At 40.3% G+C, this 24,053-nt stretch overlaps 1 protein-coding gene across 1 annotated transcript; it reads right to left on the reverse strand.

Annotated features, from left to right (window-relative positions):
* Window positions 1–1,062: 1,062 nt before the first annotated feature.
* Window positions 1,063–23,526, reverse strand: LOC102226285 (non-specific lipid-transfer protein). The gene is made up of 17 exons (XM_023335212.1): window positions 23,476–23,526; window positions 23,109–23,258; window positions 22,179–22,236; window positions 21,931–22,002; window positions 21,691–21,822; window positions 20,875–20,939; window positions 20,425–20,551; window positions 19,788–19,851; window positions 19,584–19,670; window positions 19,140–19,290; window positions 18,911–19,058; window positions 18,181–18,288; window positions 15,658–15,811; window positions 13,839–13,938; window positions 9,646–9,775; window positions 3,106–3,185; window positions 1,063–1,533 (listed from the first exon to the last, which is right to left on the reverse strand). Exons 1-17 carry the CDS (start codon window positions 23,524–23,526, stop codon window positions 1,438–1,440), a joined length of 1,773 nt encoding a protein of 590 aa, XP_023190980.1. The 3' UTR covers window positions 1,063–1,437.
* Window positions 23,527–24,053: the final 527 nt, after the last annotated feature.

A 24,053-nucleotide genomic window follows, 5' to 3' on the forward strand; every position in this document is an offset into this window, starting at 1 on the left:
CACTCTTTTTTTAATCCTAAAATGCCACCTTCCTTTCTTATTTCCAACCCATTCTTTCTGTCATCTTTCCCTAAATTTTTGTACTTTTTTGATTGTATTTACTGTAAAGCTGTTTTGTTCCTTTTTTCCCTTCCCTATCTGCCGTTTTGTTTCCCTTAATCCCAATATATGCTGGAACGCAAATAAATATAACTGTTAATCCCATCATCTGTATCCTAGGTAATGATTGTTGCATTTCTAATAAAATGTCTGGTCTAAATGACTATATTTTAAACTGGTTAGTGCTGAACTGGAATTTGAACAAATTAGTTTTATTTTTTCTATCCATTGTACTTCTTACAAAATTGCTGCTATTTCCCCCGTGTATATTGACGTTTATCTGTAATTCGTTTCACCAGAAATTTTTGTACAATAAAGGCTAAGCATCTCAAAATGTTTATCCTGTGTAAACATCATAATCTTTTTTTGTTGTTTCTACGGAAAATCTAAAACTGTCATCACCAACAAAGGCTTTCACATGAGGAACACACTGTGGACAGTCATTTTTCTCTGTATCATTACAAACCAATTTCCTTCCATCTGAAGGTGAAAGTTGGGGTCAGGCGTTTTTGAAAATTGGACTTAACCGGGAGCTTCAACCAGAAAATGATTCCAAACACATAAAAAAAAAAGAAAGAAACAAAAAACTGGTTTTGGAAATGATAAAAGCGGGGAAACGTTGAGCTGCAACCCCAAACTAAACATGACTGAAAATGTATGGCCGTGTTCTGCTCCTTAAATCAGCTTTGTTGTTTTAAAAAATAATCAAAACTGCACTTTGTAACAAGGTCTCATAAGAAAAGTTCAATTCAAATCATTAAAACCTCTTAAAAATCATTACATGATTAATGTCTGAAAGGAATATATGCAAGCCTCAATCTGAGGCTTTCTGGATGAATTCATATCTTTTATTATAACAAAGTTTTACTTATCTCCTACTTTTGACTTTGCCTTCCGTTTTAAAGAGCCAACAATATCCATTTAGAAGCATTAAAACTTGCAGAGACGACGACTCCAAAGACATTCTGAGTTAAAGACTTTATTTTACAAACATTAGATCTTTCACATTCACATCCTTAGAATGGTTATGAAAAATTTATAGTCAAGAACAGCTTCAATTAGCCTTCCTAGCTCCAGAATCGGTTAGGACACGCTGTGCTTTTTAATCTGTGACGACATTTGATCATTTCTGTAGGACCAACAACATGAATAACAGTTCTGTCGACTGATTAAAAGGAAGAAAGAAAGAATAAAAAAAAACATGCAGAAGCAGCTTCACAGACCTCCTCCTGAGACAGAGCCGGGCGCATAATCAAAGCATTTCATTTAATATTCAATTAATTCTACATGAGCCTGGTTTTCAATGTTAGGGGCTGCACAAAGAGCTCCTCCAAGGCTTCACAACCGGGCTTTGACTGGCGTCACCTGGAGGTTCTGCAGCTTCATGGCCATGCCCATGTTCCCAGTGATCTTCAGCTTCCCTTTGAAGAACGCCTGATGCAACCAGAGATAAAGGGACAAAAGAGGAAAAGTACATTTGAATATTTCTTACAAGCAACAGCCGTGACGGCAGGTCGCTGATGAAACCCGAAACGGAGCAAAGTTTTATGTTTTTATTAAAATCCAAGCTTTTATTCTTTTTCATCATTTTTGCCTTCGGCTGCTTTTGTCACTGATCAAAATAAGGAGTTTATTTTTCTCAACCGTGTGCTTGAGGGCACAAGTTCTCTGCAAACTGATTCTAGTTTATAATACCTAAAAATCTCCAAATTCTCTCTGCCTCATTGCAAGTCAACTAGTAGAAAAAGAAAAAAAAGAACAGAATAAAGAACCCAACTCTGTTAAAAGGGAAAACACATAAAACAATAAAAGTGCAGCAAAAACCTGGGTATACAACTTAGCACACCCTTAAGATCATATTTTGAACTAAATTTTAAATTAATTTTAGCATTTAATATTAAAACCCAAGAGGGTTATAGGACTGTAAATGAAGGACTAGTACTATAGAGCTAGTCCCAGCTAGCTTTCTAGACCTAGAAAGCTAGCTGGGACTAGCTCAACGACTAGCACTAGGACTAGAAAGCTAGTTCCAGCTAGCTCAAGAACTAGCACTAGCTTTCTAGGACTAGTCTTTCATTAACAGTCTTAAAACCCTCTAACTTTCTAACTAGACTAGCTAGGAAGCCAGCAGCTTTCTATCTAGCTAGCTTTCTAGTCTAGCTAGACTAGCTAGCCAGGAATAGCTAGTCTTGCTAGCTAGAAATAGGACTAGCTTTCTAGTCACCAAAAACTGCCTTACGAGAAAAAAAAAATAACTACCAGATTTGAAAGGAAATCTGTGGGGGAAATTTGAGGAAATTTGTGCAAATATACCAAAAGGCGTTGGGTGTGCAGACTTTTGCACCTAAGTTTTAACTATTTGTTTCCTTTTGTTGAACGTTTTCTTGCGACTATGACAATTTTTGAAAAAAGCATTCGGTATATTTTTAGCTCCAGACTGTGTTGCTGGATTGAATTGGATTGAATGGAGACTTTAATGGTACTTGCATTTACTAAATGTATAAACTTAAATAACATTAATTGAACTGAAACAGGAAACATTTACCGTAAATTGATTCAGCGTGACATAATGTCTTTTAAACACAGTGTATATAAAATATCTGCTTTCTACTATGTCATATTAAAAGGCAGAAATGGTTTCGACGTAATCTAACATTCTACGATGTCCTAACATGACTAAACACGTGCATGTAACCAGGTGTGTGTAACTTTTGGATACAAAAAGTGGATATACTCGGGCACGAATACGCGATCCCAACAGGAATTCAGCCAGCACTGCAACAACAACAGGTCAGTGTCAAAGGTCATTTCATCTCAGTTCAATTCATTTCTGGAAACTGAGAGATTGCTTTTAAAATTTCCCCCTTTCCTATCATATCAACAATGAAACTGAGTGCAAGATGGCAAACACAGTTGCCATGGAGCAGATGTGTGTCCCCAAACCATCTCACAGTGGAAATATATATGTACACACATATATATTGGACCTGATGTAAGCAAACACACCGTTTGTGGGTTCAGCTTTCCTGTCATGAGATCCAGCAGATCCTCGTCTCCAATGGACAACGTGCAGTCTGCCGTTTTACCTGAAAAATACAAAAAGAAGATACTTACAGTAAAACTGATTCACTGCAGCAGTTTCAGTACAAACGCTTGAAGCCGAGTTCAAAAACCACCTGGCGTTTAACAACAGGCATATTACGTTTCAGATCGAAGATGAAAAGCTCATCTCGGTCCCTATTATCGCCGCGCTCGGAACAGAAGGCTCCGATTTGCATTTTGATGAGTTTCAGAGCGGTGAAAAGTCGCCCTGGAAGGACTCGCGCGTGTTCTAGTGTATTCTTTGAATTATTTTGAGTCAGAGTTTGTGACTCATCCTGCACATTTTAGACCAAAGTGATATTTCAGGTCGCATTTCTGCCGACTTTCAGGTCAAGCACCTGAAAAACCCTCCGCCTGGAAGCTGAAAAATGTTAAGTGAGCGTTTCTAGAAAGCTGAATTCTGACTGACTTTGAAAGTTTGGAACGTTTTCCGGAGTTGCATCCAAACACTTCAGAGCATTTATTATCTACACAAAGACAAAATGGAGCATAAATGCAAAACAGAAGAAAAAGAAGATGCAGTTTTCATTTCAGTACATGAAAATTTAAATGAAAAAAAATCCTATTTGGTCCATTTTAAAGTATGTAGCTTAAAAAAAATGCCCCTATGTACTTGCTATCATTTTCACAAACAAACTGTTCAGTCAGAAACAGCCGATTACAGTCAGGAGGAGGGTCTTAGCGCTGTCAATCATGTTTCCGTACGTGCTGCTCAGACCCTAACCCCTTTCTCTCTGCTATTCTACAACAGAGCCTGTTATAAATGCTAAGGCTAGTTAGCATGGCCACTGGATAAACAGTATTCCTGTAACGGTGAGTTGTTTCTCTGCCATTAGCACATTTAGCAATGCTAAGACCCGCCTCCTGGCTTTGATTGGTTGTTTCTGGTTGCATTTCTTTAGATGGCAATAATAGCTCAAGGGATGGGGGTGGAGATGTTGGGGGGGGGGGTTTCACAGATAATCTGCCTCATATTACACTGTCATGACATGCTAAAAAACATATTTCTGTTGTCCAGACTGATTTGTGCTTAAGTGTAATAGTGTAAGTCGTCTGAATTTTCAAATTTACATGTGCATTGACAGTTGCGCAGTGAAATTTGTGTCTTGATCAAAATGGAAGTGCAGTACACATGATTCTATAAACACTTGACTAATGGTGCAGTTTATTTTAATATTTGTTTTCTTGACATTAACTCTGGTATTCTGTGCCTTGGTACGGTTGGCTATAATATTCCTGTTTTTTCCACATTTTTTTCCTGATCAAATATTCTAAGAAATTTTGAACGTTTTTTTATGATGACACATGGTAATCTAAGCGATGTTGGGCCCGGGGCACCGAGCAGGCTGGGACCGCCCCTGTGCATACCGAGCAAGAGCAAATAAGGGTAATGAAATGCAAATAAGGAGAGGAGGGGGGTTAGAGGAGATACGTACAGGAGAAATAAAGGTAATTAAAATCAGATCAGAGTCCCTGACAGGTCCTTCACGGCTCGTCCTGCATTGCCGGATTTTCTCCGCTCTTCTCTGTTCTGCCTGACCCGAATGTTGATATTCGCACCTCGACTTTAACTAAGCGTCTTATTATACCAAAGGCCTCCGAGGGGGACTTGTTCATCCCGCACCGCGCCTGTGTTTTAAATGAAGAATTAGCGCCACTGACGCCCTCCTAAAGGAAGCGCGGAGGGGCGCTCTGGCAGGAAACAAAGCGATGAAGGAATGTTTTGTGCCGCCTGCCGTTTATCACATTTCCTCTCCTGGCCTTTTGTCTCGTCCCTTTCGCTCGGGCTCGCAGGTGGGAGAGGCTGAAACCAGGGAGGAGGAGAAACAAGCAGCGAAATGAGATCTGAGGCCCGGCGGAGAGAGAGAGGAAAATGATCGTGTCACTTTGACTTTACCTCCTCTCTGCATGTAATCTTTTCTGATTGCAATTCAGAGCTGAAAAGAAGTGGCCATAACTTTGAGCTCTGCTTGTACAGCACACAGTAGTTGAAAGTGCTCAGTGTGCCTGGCGGAGGCGGGGCTTAGTCCCTTTTCATGTCAAGGGGGGATAATGTCAAGAGGGATTTAGCATAATACATCCTCTTTGAGTCCAGAACTGTGGCGGCTGCGTCACTGATGATGTCACCGCTGCAACCTGCAAAGAGCCAATAGCGCGAGCCAACATGCCAGAGGCTGTCAACGCGTTGCTAGGTGAGATATGGTGGAATCATGTATGAAACATTTTTACTATATATTTTTTTCCATATAGAAGGAAGAGTGGGGATTAGCGGTGCTTGCCAAAAACTATTGTCTGCTTTGGTCTATGTCCCTAACTACTGAGGTGCTAGAATGTCACAGAAGTTATGACGTGAACAATGACTCGATGCAAAACTTTCTTCTTCAATTTGACCAAAAAAGAAAAGAAAAAAAAAAACAGAACTTGATAACTTGGATCAACATGTAATTGGATTCAACTGACGTGTTTGTAAATGACAGTTGTTGTGAATTTGCGCTATAGAAAGAAAGTGAATTGGATTTTTTTCTGGCCTGCCCCCAAACAATTTGCTAGCATGTAGACAGGCTCCGGCAGCTGCGCTTCCACTTGCGCAAAATTGAATTACAAAAATAAAATTTGCTTAATGGAAACAAATCTTTGATGCACTTTGATGAAAAGTATATTTACTTTCCTGGGCACAAACTGTACTTTCTTTAGGTGTGGCAGAATGCATCTTAATTTTTATTTATTTCAAAACATTTTTTTTTTTTTTCTTGTGTGTGTCCTTGTTCTTATGACTTTTTCTTATTGCCTGGGAGTGATTGGAGGTCGTTTTGTTGTGTTTTTTTGTTTTGCTTTTTATAACTTAAGGGAATTGTATGGTTTGTTTTATATGTATCACATTGCAAATGTATGGCTATGCAATTCCTGTTAAAAACCAAATAAACAAAGTTTGGAAAAAAAAAAAAGAAAAAAAAGAAAAGTTTTTGGATGGGGTGGTTTTTTGCTAATTTTTTCGCAAAACTACAATGAAAACACTTTATTTTGCATCACACAAGTCACTTAATCAATAGCAAGATGTTACTACTGGCGGAAATGACAAAGAAGACAACAGGGAGTAACAGGAGGACGATTGTTTTCGGGGTTTATTTCTGACATTGTGCAGCTGGCTCCACCAGAAGTCTTACAGCTTTGCACAGGTTATAAGAAGTTATGTGAAGGTCTTGGATCCTTAACTTTTCTGATAAAAATAAATAAATCGACGACTACAATTTCCCCAAAACTCCTGAATAAGACGCCATCGTCTCTTCTGATGGCTGAGATGAACGCAGCTCATGTAACAGTTTACATCCGTCGCTGCCACGATTTTTAATTTTTCTAACTGAACGCATGAACAAGCTTATTCACTGGTGATATTAATTTAACTTCTTATTTAATGGAAATTGTGTTTTTTCGACAGCAGCAGAGTACAGACAAAGATTTGCGCACCGATTGCCGTTATGGAGACCCGGTGACCAGTGGACGCCGCTCGTTGCTGTAGTTTTCCCAGCAGTGAATTTACCTTCCCTCCCTGCTCACTGAGTGAGGCCACGGAACAAATAAAGAGCTTATTTTATTTCATTTTATTTTTTTACACAGACGTGTCCAAACAACGTCCATCATCTCAAGAGTTTTGAAACTCTTTTAAAAAGGTAGCCTTGTACCACATGAGCTTTTAGTAGCTTTCTGAACATTTCACTCCACTTTGAAGGACACTGCAGAGTTCAGAAATAATGGCCTCAATGCAGGAAGTTTCACCGGGGGGTCCATCTAATGGAGCAGTTTTTTGGTGGCCACTTAGGAAGCAGTGTGTACTTGCGCGAGTGTGTCTAGCTTATACAACCAACATCCGGCTCTAGATGAATGGCTTCTTCAACAAGTGGATGGCAAGAGAAGTTTGAAGCAGATTCCATCCTTGAACTGCGACAGAGTTCCTACCTTTTCTCGATGTCGTCTTGTTTCTTGTTTCATGCGCAACGGGGGAGAATCACTGTCCTTATAATCCGTTAATTGTGTTGCGTGTTCAACACAAAACAAAGAGTGTTGTGTTGAACGCACGGCTCCGAATTGAACTGGAGAAAATGGGACTGAAATCACTTCAGACTAAAAAATTTTCTTCTCTATGAGACTTGACTGCATGTTTTTATTGATATCTCTCTTTATTACAGCAATAACAGGAGAGTAGAGCTATACTGCTTTTGCTGAGAGCTCTACTCTCCTGCTATTGCTGTAATAAAGAGAGATATCAATAAAAACATGCAGTCAAGTCTCAAAGAGAAGAACATTTTTTAGTCTGAAGTGATTTCAGTCTTATTTTCTCCAGCTCAATTTGGGAGTTCAATTTACCTCAACAAAACAGGCTATTTATTTTTGAATTAGGTTTGAGGAAGCAAACCCAGTGAACTCATTTATATTTGACATTTTGAACAGACAAAAGAAATATCTGGCTGTAGTCTGTGTTGACCAGAGTTTGTGTTGGTCAAGTCATCATGGATCTAAGGCTATGGGTGTTTTTACTTTAGCCTAGGTTTTTAAGTGTTTCCTGGGGGCGGGGGGATACACAAAGGGAAGAAAAGCAAAGGTAGGAAAGCGAAAAGGAGACTGAAGGAATAATTATAGATTTAAATAAGCTTATTCTATAATGAGCCCTTCCGCTTAAAGGATCACATCTCTGCAAAAGATATGTTCGTCTCCGTTGAGGCAGAAACCTCAACCGCTGTTGGCGTTTTCACACAATCTGGAACTTTAGCAGCTCTGTCACTCTGTCAAAGTATCAGCGTTTATTAAAGCGTTGGTTCCTTTTTGATGAAAGTCAGTCGCTGCTGAAAGCCTTTCTGTGGTTTCTTGAGAGTCAAATCAATGCCTCTCTCCCATCCCGTCCAATTTTCACCGTTTTCTCATGATATTGCATTTTGTTACTGCAGCAATTTGTTTCAACCCACCAAGAATACTCTTGTGTAAAATACAGTAACTGTAAACAGCTTATTAGTAACCATATTAGCCTGATTATGTGTTCCCTTTCTGTTAATTTGACTGAAGAAGTTTTGACCACTGACCGCACAGCTGGTAACTTCAAAAAAAAAAATTTCCAGTCAGCTAATATTCCAAATAGAAGGGCTAACAAGCACAAACACTCTTGGGTGTGGAAGTTCTTACTGAGGAAGAAAAAGGACTCAGAGTAAGCTATTTATAATAGCGGTGGGCACCGCTAACTAAAATGTTAGCTATGCTAACCCTAATCAAAAACATTACGTTTCAGCTAGTGCTAATGCGCTACACCAACATTGTATTTAGTACAAGCTAATGCTAAAGCGCTACATTCAATTCAAATTGTATCTGCCCTCCATAGACTACAATCCTCAAGCGTCAATTTAATTTTGACATCATAATGTACATGTCCTATAATGCTCTTAAATATTGTGTTTATGTTTATATCATTCTGTATTGTCTGTGTTTCATTTTGTTCCTGTCCGTTCCCGTTTAAAATAAAGATATTTGAGAACAAGAAAAAGAAAGAGGAGAGGAAGCAGAACTGCTGCGTGACGGACTTCGCCGATTTCAAAATAAGAGCATGAATATAAAAGTCTAACTACTTAATTCTTAACAGGTGATAATCAAAACTTTAACACACATGTTGAACTAATCAACTGAAAGGTTTCAAAGCAGCCAAATAAATTAGTGCTTTGAATTTATCTGGGGGAAAAAAAGAAAAAAAAAGGTGTTTAGGGAAAGCCAAGTGTGCTAAACATTTTTAAAATTAGCTCCGCTCTTAGTGCATTAGCAGATTAGCAGAAGAGAGCAAGCCCTTTAGAAGATAATGGGATGGCTAAACGAAGAACAGCAAAGTTACTCCAGACTAAATTTGAAAATATTGCCAGGATTTTTAAGAGTTAAAGTAAGGATCATCAATCTTTAGGGAAAACACAGATTGCGGTTTATGAAATGCAACTTTACTCAAGCTAATATAAGGCGCAGTGGGTGGTTAAAAATATAAACTACATAATCATTTTGTTTTTGATTCAATATATGACTTCATATTTCCTCCTAGTTGAAATGTTTTTCTTTTTGTTCTCTCTGTTCTTTCTTCCTTAGTTTAAATATTTAATGATGTCTCTGCAGTAAGGCAAGAAAAAAACAAAAAACGTTTGAACGTGGATTTGAATATAAAATAGTTGAATGGAGTATTTGTCTTACTCCTTAAACATCAACCAATAGGAGAGCTCCATATTTTCTGTCAGACAGTGTCATATGGGAGAAACTGCAAATATTCATACACTACTTAACTCCTACCTTTCAACAACTATCAGAAAACACACCAGATTGGACGATATAAAGAAAATAAAGCCGTCCAACTTGCTGGCAAAAGCATCAATAAACCACAACAATTTGTCCTCGACTGCAGACTTTGAAGTCCATTAAGACACATACCTGGATCGTTTGTGACAGAACCTCTGCCATTTTTCACATCCACGACCCAGGTGGCCTCTCTCCCATCAGGGCCGTCCTTCACCTTGAAAGCAAACACTCCGCCGACCTTCCTGACGAGTTTCTCTCCTTCCTGAAAGAAATCAACAGGGGGTCTCAGAGTCTCTCGACCTTCGGCTGACAGATGGACGGTACCTAAAATCAGAGTCAGACTGGTGAAAATGCACCAATCAGCAACAAGGCGTCAGACGCGTCAAGCCAACACTTGCAGCGAACCGCAGGCGCTGGGGGTGGGAGGGTGTGGGGGGGGGACAGCTGCATCGCTCTGTTTGCCCAACGCCGTACCTGAGAAGGACAATGCCTTATAAAGGATTCTATATAAAGACGCAACGCAGATCGACAGATTACAGGGTGAGAGCCTTATTGTTCGGTGAGAACATGATCTGTTTACATCCTTCATTGTGTGACGCTTTTATGAGCGAATCAGCCAGACAAGCAGTCATTACGAGAAAATTTGGTTTTGTTTTGTTTCACATCAGCAGCTGTCCGAGTTCCTTTCTCGACAGCTATTCCGCTTTCCTTTCAGGGTTAACATTATCGGCCCCTCGCAGGGCAAAAACCACCCGCATGTTCCAGCCCCACTGGGGGGAAACTCTCGCTCAAAAAAAAAAAAAACAAAACCCCATAATCAAACAGAACGAGCTCTTCAGAAAGGCGATGAGGACGAACGGAGCACCAATCAACGCTGGAGACAGAAAGAGAGAGAGAGAGACTTCCTGACAGCTGGGAGAGTGGGAGGTCACACAGCAGGACAATGAATACTACTCCCTCATCGCCGGGAACATTCACACGTACCGTAGCATTTCTCTGCACCAAAGCCTGGAAACTAGTTCATCTGAATTCACCACCGCAGTGCCTTGGAGAAGACACCTCAATGTGTTTTTAGTGCAACTTCATGGGTTAGATTGAGAAGAGGTAGAGCAGAATTGTAATTCGTAAAGAAAAAAATATATATAGTTGTACTTCTTTTAATTAAAAGTCTGAAAGTTGTAGCATGCTTTTGTATTAAACCATGCTGTGCTGGACACACGTGTGCTGCAGCTACAGCTGTATACATCCAGAGCCGAACATTTGTGCTGTGATCAGGTCAAGCTCGGTCAGACTGGATTAACCGACAGTCTTCAGTCGGAAGCTTCTTCAAATGAGCTGCAATACAGACTGCTACAGGAGAGCTTTCCTGCTAACAGCCGTCACTATTTACAATAACTCTTTGAAGAATCTCTAATTATTATGAGTTAAAACGTTTAATTTTCCTTTGAGGTCAACAATATATTTTTGAGTTTAATTGAATTTGAACGACGAGTGTCTGTAGACATTAATTTTGACAGTTTCGCTAAAAATTCTAGATTTGATTGAAGTCTGGACTTTGATTGCGCCGTTCTAACAAACAAATGTGCTTCAATTTCTAATCCATTCCATTGTGGCTCCGGCTGAATGTTTGTCACTCACCTACTGGAAGGTGAACAAAAACACACCTGGACTGTTGCTTCGGTTCTTTCACGCATGTCTGACAAATTCTTTAATCTCCCGTGGCAACCATACAGCTGTTTAAAACACCTGGTTGGACCTAGCCCCGCCTTCAAGGCGCAGCTGCTCGTCTGTGAGGCACCTTCCTAGCTTCAGAACTTTAATCCGTTCAGCTCCTTCAGACTAGCCAGCAGCAATTAGCAAACACCTGGCAACAGTGGGCATCTGCTGAGAACATTATGTGAGCTACTGCTCAGTGAAACGTTGGTAAAAACGTTGTTAAAGGGTCAATAGAGGAGCCATGTTGTGACGACTTCTTGAAGGCGGAGCTTCAGAAAGAGCAGGAGCTTCTTAAAGTGACGAAAGCCCAATTTCAAGGCATTAAATTACAAAGTCAAATTTCTATTCAGTCATATTTTATTTTTCGTAACAACTGAAGCTAACAGTTACCTCAGTGTGCTATAAAATGGAGCTATGTCGCTAGCATATTGCTGCCCCTTCAAGCCTCTCAACAGCTGCCTCCCTGACCTGTCCACTGTGTCCCTTGGCCTTCATGATGCCGTTTGTTCACTAATGTTCTCTGCTAAACCCCTGAGCTGTTGCCGACAGATGACTGAGATTAAATTACACACCAATTAGGCGTCTTCGGGAGGCAGTTGGTTGCAATTAGCGGTATCAAAGACAAATGATTTTTAATTATAAAGCAAATTGAAAACCATGTCAGACACACACGGGGAGCGCTCAGCTCCGTGATTACTGATTGTATGTTTCCCGCTAACGCACAGACAGATGAAGGTCGGGCCTCGGTATGCTTCACGGCCCCCCGGCCCCTTTCATCTGTTATCCATCATTCTCTACAGCCAATTTCCCTAACTCCGGGTCAGAGAGGACTTCGGGCTCTTTTGTCAAAGGAGCGACAAAAGACACATGGAGGTATTAAATTGACAACTTAAAAAAAAAACCAACTAGACACCAGTTTTTAACCATCATGCACTGCTTGGGGGCGGGAAGCTTTGAGCTTTAATACGGTTCATGACCTTCAGATAGCCCACAACTTTAAATTAGGACTGGCTGATTATAACAAACACAGTCAATGTATTGCAATTCGTGCGTCGTCTAAAATGACAAGAGCGTGGCTATTCAAATACGAGTTTCCATAGCAACCACTGCCTAACTCCATCGAATTGTCTGGAAGGTCCGTTTTTTCCTAGCGATCGCCAGAGTTATGATAGTTTTAGCTTTTTCGTTGTGGTTTAGTTTTACTTTGCTGTGACTTTTTGTTTGTCTACCTCGGTTATCTTTAATTAGTTTGCAGAATGTGCCAGCTAGTTCTTACTGGTGAAATATTGTTTAGTTATAATTTAGGTTTTGTTGGTTATTGGAGTCATTTTAGGTTTTTTTCGTACTTTGGTTACATTTTTGGCGCAGAACTCAATAAGGTCAAAGTATTGTACTGTGGTTGTGTTTACATCAATCGGGTAAAGAATTAAAAAGAAAAATGCATTCAGTTATTGTTGAACAGCCGACTGAATCTGGTGCTTTCTCCAAATTTATGTCGTCACGATTTTGCGGACTAGCGTAGCTGCCAGGAGGACGAAGGAGTGACGTAATTTGCCGACAGACGACACGCTGCTTATGTGGAGAAGAGAAAATCAATTTCACACCAGTATGAAAGTCTAATAAATAGATTCATAAACAGGAAAGGTATTTTATCTCCAATTTCAGTATCTTTTAGTTTTTATAACCGCATAATATAGTTCCGGTTGGTTAGTAGTTTTTCTCCATTAATTTGCGTTTTTATTTATTTCAGTTGCCAGAAATGTTTTCTCGATTTCCGTTTTCGTTATTTCATTGGTTCTAGTTCACTATGGTAACCGTGGCGAACGTACGGCTCACCATCCAACCCACATTCATGCAGAAACCTTCTGGGTTTTCCATGTCCTGACGTCAAACTTAACACCAAGTTCGGGTCTAACAGATGCCAAGGTTTGTCTGATAAACTAATAAAAGATGATCAACTTTAATATCTCTGCCTTCGTCAAACGGTGACAAATTAGGTTAAAATAATTTGCTCAGACGGGTTTCATCCTGATCTCCGCCCTGCTGCTACTTTTAGCCGCGTTTGTTTGAACCGTTTGCCGTATGAGTCATATTTTGCTTTCATACTTATTAACCAGAGTTCCCTCTCCCGTTGAAATATTTATATTAAATCATGTTTAAAAGTACTGCTTTCTGTAACAAACCACACAGTGTGTGTTGCTAGGCTAACGTTCTGGTGGCTCGTCTCTGAACTTGTGGAGAATCACGTCTGCAGATGGATGATGTGGAAAAACAGCTGCAAAATTCTGTTGCTTTTGTCCAGCTGTTGACAAAAGGAGGTACAAAGTATGAATCAATATTTAAACAATTAATATGTATGTATTGACTACTGCGATATGTCAAACCTATATCTGGATATTAACTTTTAAGAGAGCTGGACTTTGAATGCGAGTGATACGAAATGTAGCAGAAGTTCCCACTTTCTGCATGTAAATATGCTGTTTTGGTCCAACAATAACCGAAATAAGCACTCGGCACAAGAGAGGGGAAACAAAAGTTACGTTTGTGACAAAATAACTTCATTTCGATTAGATTTTCTATGTAGAAAAATACACAAAACCAATAAAAACCTGCAGCAGATGGTTCTCAATTTCCTTGAAGACGGGATAAGCTTTAAACCCTTCAAGATCCCCATCGCCGGAGCTGCTGGCTGCCGAACCGATGACATACCTAGGAGAATTGAAAATAAGTAAGTAGAAACACAAAAAATTCATTCCTGCTGAGGTTATGGATATAGTTTAGTTCTGTCTACATAAAAAGATGAAAATCACCACTTTTTCTTTTATAAAACATGCATCCTTGGTGATTTAGTGCAGAACCGCTAATGATACAAGCCTTTGATACACTCCTTTAGTGTGATCGAATACACACATCCAGTCCAAACACCCGCTAGCAGAACACCTCTAAATTGCGGCCGCTGACTTAAGTGGAATTAGAGCGGAGTCGAAGCTCTTACTGATCCACAGGAGCGCGGGCCGAGCCGCACGGCACAATTAAAATTGTTCCCTGTTCAGCTCAACCATTTACAACGGAGATCTCATTTTCTACCTCAACATGCGAATGCGTAGGTTACAACCGCAGGAGATACTCAGGACGATATACCACCAAGGTTTGCTTTAACAAAACAGCAAAGTGACCTGGGTCTGATTTCTAAATATACAGAACGGACCACATTTTGGACTAAATGTAGGAGGGAAAAAGTGAAGAAAACGTTGGAATTAAAGACGGAGAAACACAACTTGGATCTTTAGGGGTGAAGGATTAAACAGCAGCCTCAGGGAGCTACAGGGGAGATTTAAAAACTTTAAGGACTGAGCTCTCAACTGTTTCTGTTGGTAGATGCTGCAGAAACACAGAAAATTCACAACACAAATGCCGACTATATGCAAACGAGGGTTACGAACTGTTGACAGCACTAAGATACGATGCCTTGCAGCAGCATTCCCAACCCTTTTTATTATAAGCTGAAACCTCTTGATTGGTATCTGCAGGTTTCAGCAAGTTCAACTTAAAACTCTGTAAGACCTTTTTAATGTCACCTTGAATAAAATTTTACATAAAAAATCCCTAAATACAGTAGCCTATAAGTTTGTAGTTCTTGGCCACAGCTTTGTGTTTCTCACACTGCATATGGCTCTCTACAGTCTTAACCCCCGCAGTGCCAAACTTACAGGGTTTTTTGAGGGGTTTTTTTTTTTTTGCACAGAGTGGAGACAGGCAACAGAAGTGATGCTACCGCTAACTAACTACCAGTAATGCAGAAGTAATGCTGATAGCAGAAGTAATGCTAGGTATCCCTAGGTACAAATATACCTAGGGCACAAATGTACCTAGGTATATTGGTATTTAAGGCCAATATTATTTTTAATTAATTTATTACATTTTAAGGCCTTATTTTTAGATACATGAATTTAAGACTTTTTAAGGATGCCCTAAATTACTGATGGGTCTGGTTGTTTGTACTAAGTTTGCATACCTACAGACTAAAACCTATTCTTTGCAAAACAACTCTGGCTTTTATTTTATTTTATGTTTTTCATTTCATCTATTTCATACGTGGGTCCTATTTAAATTACTTGTAATTTCAAACTCGTATACATTTTTTATATCATTAATTGTTTTGCTGCTATTTACTAATATTTAACACTTTGAATGGGAGTAGTTTCTCAACAAACAGGCAATTTCCCCTTGATGATCAATAAAGTAACTTAATGATTCTGATCAGAATTTTCCTCTTCCAAATTAAGCGCCACGTTGTGTTTGTCTATCATGTTAAACACATCAAACGTCACACGGTTGGTATCTGAAAAGACGCAGGAGGAGTTAAATGGATACAAATACTGTCGCAGTGCGCTGGAATGATGTCACAAAGGGGTTCTGACGGGTCACCTGGACTCCTGTGGGAACCCCATCTTGTAGATGGTGACGACCACGGCTCCCCCCAGGCCAATGTTGTGCTGCAGGGCCACGCTGGCTCCGGGGACCTGCCTCCTGCCAGCCTGTCCTCGCAGCTGCCAGCACAGCTCGGCACACTGAGCCAGCCCTGGGAGGAACACACACACACACACACACACACACACACACACACACACGCACACACACACACACACACACACACACACCACAAAGAGAGGCTGATGATGTGGGGAGCGGACCCTACAGGCAGAAAAATGATCGTCGTCATCAGCATACGGACAAGATGCGGCGAAGGAAACGGAGGCACAGGTCTGCCAGGCTTCCTTTCATGAACTTGCACGTTTAAATGCAGAAAAAGATTGTCTTTTGAACGGCAGGAAGCCCTCAAAGGAACAACTCTGAAGAGACATAAAGCTGTACTGTATGAAGGTGGCCTAAAGGCTCAAAGCCTCAGCTCTTTCTCACTTGTTGGATTTCACACAGCACACCCTGTGAAAGGTTATTTACATTTTTTAAAAACATTTAACAGCTGAACAGGCTGATTCAAGTGTCCAATTATAATTCCGGCTTTGCTGCTAAAACAAAACAAAAAAAAACTGTAATAAAGTTGATAAATATAGAAGCAAACCACAGACGCAGCTACCTTGATGCAAACAGGCAGCATGTTTCCACTGGAGAATTCTCAAAACAAAGAGCAGTTACAGCGTATAGTTGTTCAATTAAAGAAATCGGGACATACGACTGGAAAAACTGAAGCTATCGGACTGAGAGAGGCGCCATGACGACTGCTAATCTGACAACTCTCTCCGTAATCTCACCGGCGGCTGCTCCTCTGCTGGCCTGAAATTACAGCTAATCATTTCATGCCACATTAATTAGCCTTTATATGCGTTTTGCCATTCAACAGCACTGATTTAATACTCTGCAAGGGAACTTATTAGCCCGAATGCTAATTAGGAGATCTACAGATGGCTCCTCTGGGAAGACGTAAAGAGTCGGCGGATAAATGGTTCATGCTAGGTATGAAATAATCAGCAAAACATTACAACCACTCACTTCACGTTGTGGAAAAACAAAATCTTACCAGGTACTTTTAGTCCGGTTTCTAGTGTAAATATATTAATACTCTTGAAATAAGACAAAACCTACTTACAAGTAACATTTCAGCAAGAAACAGGAGCTTGTTTTTAGTAATTAATTCCTTAATATTGATGAAAAAAATTCTAGTTCCACTGGCAGATTATTTCACTTATAACCAGTTTTTTTTTTTCATCAATATAAAGAGATTGTTGACTTAAAACAAACTGCTGGTTTTTTTTTCCTGAAAAGTTTATTTTAAGGTAGTTTTATCTTATTTCAAGTATACTAAGATTTTGCACTAAAAACTACATTAAAAATACTGAAGATATGGGGTTTTTTGTTTGTTTTTTTTCCAATGTTGGATGTTTTACCCCATTTATTACTTTTACAAATCAACCATGATTAACATAATTTGGCTTTTTTGACAAAAAAAAACCCTTTAGTAATAAATAAAATAAAAACTGATTTCTACTAAATAATGACAAATAATATTCACTCCCTTTCAAGTGACTGACCTAATTCAACAGAGGTCCAGTCGATTGGTGCCAACAGTCTCAGTGAGTGGAGTGGAGATCAGCTGGCTGCAGTCGCTGTCTCCAGTGATTATAGCATAAAGACACCTGCTTCTGTAAACACCTTTCACTGGTTACTGTATTCCTATTGCTGCAAACATATTGTGATGCAACGATTATTATAGTTATAATGATATTATCTGTAACTTTGTTTGTTGTTGATTAGATCATTAGAACTGAAGATCTTTTTCAAGCTGCCCAAAACTCTCCTGTGAGACTTCTGATTCGATTACACAAAGGAGATGTTGTTACTGCCTGCTAATAAGACCACAGTTTTATTTATTTTTTTAAAAACAACAAATGATGTCATGAGAATAATCTGAAAGAGGACCTATCGGCAAGTGAGCTGACAGCTCAGAGTGATCGAAGGAGTGAAGCACCGACGAGTCGATCTGGGAAACCGTGTGATTAAAAAAAGGCCAGGCAGTGAGAAAACAAATTAAATATAAACGTATAAAGCAGGCAGACAGAAACGGGCTCCACTCCACGACCCGCTCCAGTGGATTTGAGCGTTTCACGGCCGGCCTGATGCTGCAGAAGCAGGCTGCACCAGTGGCCCAGTCTGCTGGTGGTCAGTGATTTAAAATGTGAACAGATTACAGAAGAGAAGAGGCGGGCCGGGATCTCTCATGCAGGCTAAGCATCACTTTAACCCACTTCCAGTCTGACTGTCCACCAACGGGAGACGGTTGCCCTCTAGTGGCCACAGTGGAAACTTTTCAGAGTCAAAATGTACATTTCCAGAAAAGAAAATCATGAAACTAACAACAAACCAAATAAGTTGCATTTCTGAAACCAATAAGCAAAGTGAAAGGGAGGCTCGACAACGATGCCGTCTGCGTACCTGTTGCACCGAGAGGATGTCCTTTAGAGATGAGGCCGCCGCTGGGGTTGATCACAAACTTCCCACCGTAAGTGTTGTCCCCTCTGTCAACCAGTTCTCCTGCTTTACCTGGAAAACACAAACGGGACAACAGCTGGTGACGCACTCCCCAAAACCGGATCTTTATGGAAGAAAGCAATTTTAAAGCTAGGAACAAACTATGTCTGGGTCAGCAAACATGGGGAATAAAATGAAAGTAAACTGAATTGTTTGGCTTACTGTGTGTGCTGGAAAATTGAAAGCCAGCCTGAACAGAAAAGCATAGAGGTGGAAGCATCATGCTGTGGGGTGTTTTTCGTCAGCAGGGACGTGGAACAGAATAGAAATTTGGTAACGAGTGCTGTTATTAAATCTATAAGCAGTTTTATTGTGTGTGATAAATTGATATTCAATGACAGGATCACGTTAAAACACCAGTGGTATTGTTTTAGATCTTTTTTCCTTATTAAGTTAGAACCTATACTTTTTTTTCCTATACATCTCAACATCCCACAGAAAGAAAACTTTTCTTTCTGCAGTTTTATGTCTTTCTTTATTTTAAAATGTAGCTCGACTTTCATGCGCATCGTTTCAGACACGTTCTGAAGACTCCCAGATCAGCAGCGTCAGACAGAACCGCGGTTTTAAAAACTCCTAGACGAAACCCCGACGCGTACAGGAAAACATAAAAGTACGCTCGACAACACTTTACCTTCTTCACACAAGCCCAGAGCCTCGTATGTGATGAGCTCGTTGGCGGAGAAGCAGTCGTGCAGCTCGACCACGTCGACGTCGCCCGGCGTCAGGCCCGCGGCCTCGAAGCACTTCTTACCCGCCAGCCGAGACATGTCGTACCCCACCTGCACGCCACGGGGGAAACGCCCACGGCACTCAGAACTGTCCGGTAATCATCAGAACGGGTTTCGTTTCGCGCGGCGTACCATCTTAATGCAGCTGTTCTCGCTGAATGTGGAGGGAAAGTCCGTCACCATCTCCTGAGCCACGATCTCCACCGCCTGGTTTTCAAGGCGGTGCTTCCTAACGAAGGCCTCGCTGGCCAAAACCGCAGCTCCAGCACCATCTGAAGTTGGGCTGTAAGGAGAAAACAATACTCTGGTCAATCTCTGCTTCTAAAGCTAACAGTTCCCACTAATACAATTTGGAATGAAATGAATTTTGGGAGGGACAATGCACATTAATATTTCTGTAAATGCACCAGAAGTAGCCAAAAAGGTATTTTCCATCTGTTGTCCCTGAACAAATAAAGGTTCAACAAAACAAGGTCAAAATGACAACTACATTAATTTACAATCCAGCATGACGGTAAATACAAAAACAGGAAACTACAACATAATTACTAGAAAAGGTGTAAATTATATTCCTACCAGCACTGCAGCAGAGTTAGAAAGTCAAACACCTTCCTGGAGTTCATCACCTGCTCCAAGCTGTACTCATCCTGGAACTGGGAATACCTGCAGACAATATACGATAAAAAATTTTTTTTTAAAAACCTCACACAGTTCACCTCATGGTGTAACACACAAAAGTAAAACCCAAGGGCACAAACTGCTACTTCCCCTCCATCTTACGGGTTATTTGTGGAATGCTTGTGGTTTTTCCAGGCAATCTTGGCAAAGTGTTCTGGTTTTGTACCTAAAAAAGTGAGGAAAAACAAAAATTTAAAAATCTAATTAAATAAAATGTTTTGCCATGTCAGTATTTATATACAGCTAGTAGTCACCACATATGACAATAATATGATTTTTTTAAAAATCACTTTAATGTAATCTTACATGTCAGATAGTAGATAATAGTTAGCAAAATTTCGCTAATCCGCTAGCAGTGGAGCTAATTTTTAGCTTAGCACTTCAGCTAACTTTGAAAATATGTAGCACCCTTGGCTCCCCGTAAGTTTTTTTTTTTCTGGATAAATTATAAAGCGCAGATTTACTGTATTATTAATACAAATACAAATTACATTCCATCATTACTTGTTAACCAGAACAGAAAAACTAAGGAGCTGCCATGTTGATTTATCGTCACCAGTGTGACCAACTCTCTAACAGCAGGTGTCGCTCTGGAGCACACCGTTGTGCTTTAACGCAACACTAAAGCATGAAATGATCTCAGCAATGACCTTACAGAAGCAATTACTGCTGATCATATCTATTATGTTTTATTCTGTACGCAAATTTAAGCTACCGGTAATAACATTTTTAAAAATACCGTATTTCTCCATGTGCTCCCTGCCGGCGTTGCCAAACATCTGCGGCGCTCCTGGTGCCGCCGCCATCCCATAGCGGTTGATCATCACCTCCATGTGCTTGTCCATTGGATTGGTCCGATCCATGTACTGAAAACAAGGAAAAAAGAGAAAGACATGAAATCAGTTTGCAGCTGCATAACATAACGTACAAAAAAAAGAGAAAAAGATGAGAATGATTTTGGTTTTGACCATTTTCATGGAAGAATTTTAGAATTTTAAAAGAGTCCTCAGTTCTGTTGCTGTTATTTCACATCATAAGATGCAAACATTCACAAAGAAGGAAGAAAGGGCAGAAGGGAAAGTAAATAATGAAGCAGAGGGATGGGATGAACCAAACAATGAAGGAAGAAAGGAGAGACGCAGGCAGTTCTGCTGCTCATCAAGAACTGATGAGATCGTAAGAGTCGTACCTTTGAGGTCAAGGAGCCTCTCTCCATCTTCTCAAAACCAAGAGCGAGCACGCAGTCGACAAGACCTGCAAGACGTGGATTCAATTAGAGCAGGGGATTGGAGTCTACTGCAAAGGTTGTTGCTATTTTATGTTTTTTTTTCTAAACTGACATTATTAGACTCAAGTGATCATAAGTTGTTTATCCAAAAGATACGCCGTCTTGTCTGGTTGTCTTGAAAAAAAACAAAAATGCTGTTTTCACATTTGACAGTCCAGTGGACTTGGTTCTACTGGGTATAGAAATTTCAACATTTGTTAAATTTTCAGTTGGTGCGCTTCACTTTCACACTGCACCTGTTCCCACCCCTCGCCTGTGGTGGCGCTGCACCAAAAACCACTACAGGAAACGACACGAAAACCTCAGAAGAAGATACCGGGCGCTGCTTTCGTCTTCACAAAATGTCAACAAAAATGAAGTGATGTCATTTGTTCACGGTTGGAGGATTTCTCTTGTCATTTTTAAAAGACCACGAACCATTTCTCCCTGTAGAGCAAGACTCAAGTTTGTTTTGGTTACCCAGAATGCTCTGAACCGTAGCCCGCAGTCTCCAGTCCACATGCATACACATGCGTACCCGAACCGTGCCAGAGTTCACTTCAGCCAGGTTTTTAGGTGGACCAGAGTTCACTAATTTATGGTTTGATTGCGTGTTTACAAATCCCCCAAAATGAACCGGACTTTCTGAGCAAACGGACTAGAGTTGGACCAAAGCGGACTGAGCAGGGCTGGCATGAACGCACCCCAAAGTCTGGCGCTTTTTTTTCTGGGACTCACCCCCCTGGATCAGCTGACGGGCCATGAAGAGCGCGGTGGAGCCGGTGGAGCAGTTGTTGTTCACGTTGACGATGGGGATTCCCGTCAGGCCCAAGCCGTGGTAAATCGCTCTCTGTCCACATGTGGAGTCCCCTTTAGCAATGAAACAGACGATAGCGTTCAGGTCTACTGAAATCTAAAATACAGACATTTTTATATAAACCAATATTTTAAAAAACCATATTTCGCTGAGAGTCTTACCGTAAACATACCCTACACAGGCCTGTTCAATGGCCGAATACGGGATCTTTGCATCTTTTAGAGCTTTTTCACCTACAAAACAGACAAACACGGATCATACATGGCTTGTATGTCACATGACATAAAAAAACCCCCCAACAAAGTCAAGGTTCTGGAGTGGCCAATTGTTAGAGAAAATGCCATTATTTATGGTTGTGCACATGTCTTCTAAATGAAATCGAGCTCCATCTTGTTGCATCAATGACCACCTGCTTCTTTAGCCATGTCAGGGTAGTCGTAGTCCCCTCTGGCTCCAGGCTTGTCAAACTGCAGAAAAACACAGAGAACCCAAACCGATCAATGGTTCTGAACATTAGAAATTATAACCAGGTACTTTACTACGTTCTTTCTCCAAATTGTCAGGGGGTTTTTCCGCCCTCCTTTTATGTCAATAAATTACATCCTTTGTGCCAAAAATGAAAAAATATGAAGTCGGGTTTTTTTGTTTGTTTGTTTTCTGTACAGAATCAGTAAAAGAGACAGATTTATGTACGTTACACATTCATCTGATTAAAATATAAGAAGAATTTCAAAGTGGCGTATTTAACTTTGTATTTATTACATATTTAATACATGCTTCTATATATTGTGTTGTGTATTCAGGCCACAAACAAAGAAAGTAAAGACATAATAAAAAGTGCCATCAGCAGAATTCAAAGCATTTTGTTTCTGCTATGAATATGTTAACAGACCTATTTTTTTACTTTTTATTCTTAGAAAGGCTAACTTAGGCCGCTGAAAGCTGCAAAAAGGGAGCTAACCAACCCTCTCAGAAAGACGACCTCTGGCCCACTTCGAAAACTCTGGACTTTAAACTTTGACCCACTGGTGCCGCAACAGAAAACATCAGTCCTCAAAACTGCCATATGGAAGCCTGAGTTTAGCTTCCAGAGTTGGGCAGTGACCATTTATGAACCTAATATTAATAAAAAATTCCGTTTCATTCTGGGAAACTGTGTTTGTAAATGCCTCAGGCTGTTCTCCCATGAATAGACGAGTTTGATAACAGCATGGAAACTTTCAGTAGCAAGTCCTAGTCTGGAACTAGCCTCAGATGCTAACGTTCAAACTTCTCAAGCGCCTGGTCGGAAGTACTACGCTGCAAGTCGAAGCAGGTGAGTAAAGAATAAAAATATTACCTTCGTCATGCCCACACCGATAACAAACACTCTGTTCTTTTTCCCAGGTGCCATGGTTGCTCCTTTCCCCACTAGCCCTGATTTCAGAGAGGAAAAACAGCGGCTGTGACAAACAGCACCGAGAGGACGACGCCTCCCAACACAGATCGTCTATTACATACGGGATGCATCACTTACCTGAAAAAAAAGTTGAACTAGTGAATTGGGTAACAAATTTAGATTTAACTATTGTTAACGTGGACATATCACGCTTTTAACTTATTCCTTCATAATACTTACAGTCAATATGAAGCACAACTGCAATGCTTTGGTTCCTCGTTAAACTCTGTGTGCTGCGGTCTCTTTAAAAGTGAATGGGACACTTCACGCCCCGCCCCATCCAGGTCGCAGAGAGTTCCACTCCACCCCGTTCGGCCATTTTTGTAGTTTGATAGAGATTATCTACCGGCCGAGAAACTTTTTATTTCAAAGTTTATTAAAGATGTCAACAACGGAAGACTTTCCATCCAACCTTGCATGGTGGCGCTAGAGTCTAACCCACAGCAGGAGAACATTCAGAACCACGCATTCAAATTATTTTTACTAATGCCACATTTAATAAATGACAATATGCTTGTAATTTTATTTACTTATATATTTGAGGCCTTGATAATTTAATTGTGGCGTACAGCCCTCCATATTACCCATAAGATGCGCTTTAAATTATGTGTATATGCAATGCAAGCAGAGATGATGATTATTTCTTTTAGATATAAACAATAAGTCTCTCAACAAAAAGACCTGATAGGTGGGTAAGACCTCTTCCACTGTGATAAACCAAAAATGTTACCTAAAGCAGCTTAATTTAGCTTAAAGAATTGTAAATTCACCTTTTGAAAAAACAGTCACTTTTTAAATCAATCAACCTTCACCTGACCGGAAAGCCAGTTATCAGACCTGGTGAAA

Source organism: Xiphophorus maculatus, chromosome 6 (assembly GCF_002775205.1).
Source record: "Xiphophorus maculatus strain JP 163 A chromosome 6, X_maculatus-5.0-male, whole genome shotgun sequence".
NCBI lineage: Eukaryota > Metazoa > Chordata > Actinopteri > Cyprinodontiformes > Poeciliidae > Xiphophorus > Xiphophorus maculatus.

Excerpts from the sequence above, each read along its gene's own strand:
- LOC102226285 (XM_023335212.1), bottom strand. The coding sequence starts at position 23,526 with ATGGCCGAACGGGGTGGAGTGGAACTCTCTGCGACCTGGATGGGGCGG. Across the intron at positions 15,812-18,180 it reads ACATCCTCTCGGTGCAACAG|GGCTGGCTCAGTGTGCCGAG; the intron begins GTACGCAGACGG and ends TGTTCCTCCCAG. Across the intron at positions 9,776-13,838 it reads TTGAGAACCATCTGCTGCAG|GAAGGAGAGAAACTCGTCAG; the intron begins GTTTTTATTGGT and ends GATTTCTTTCAG.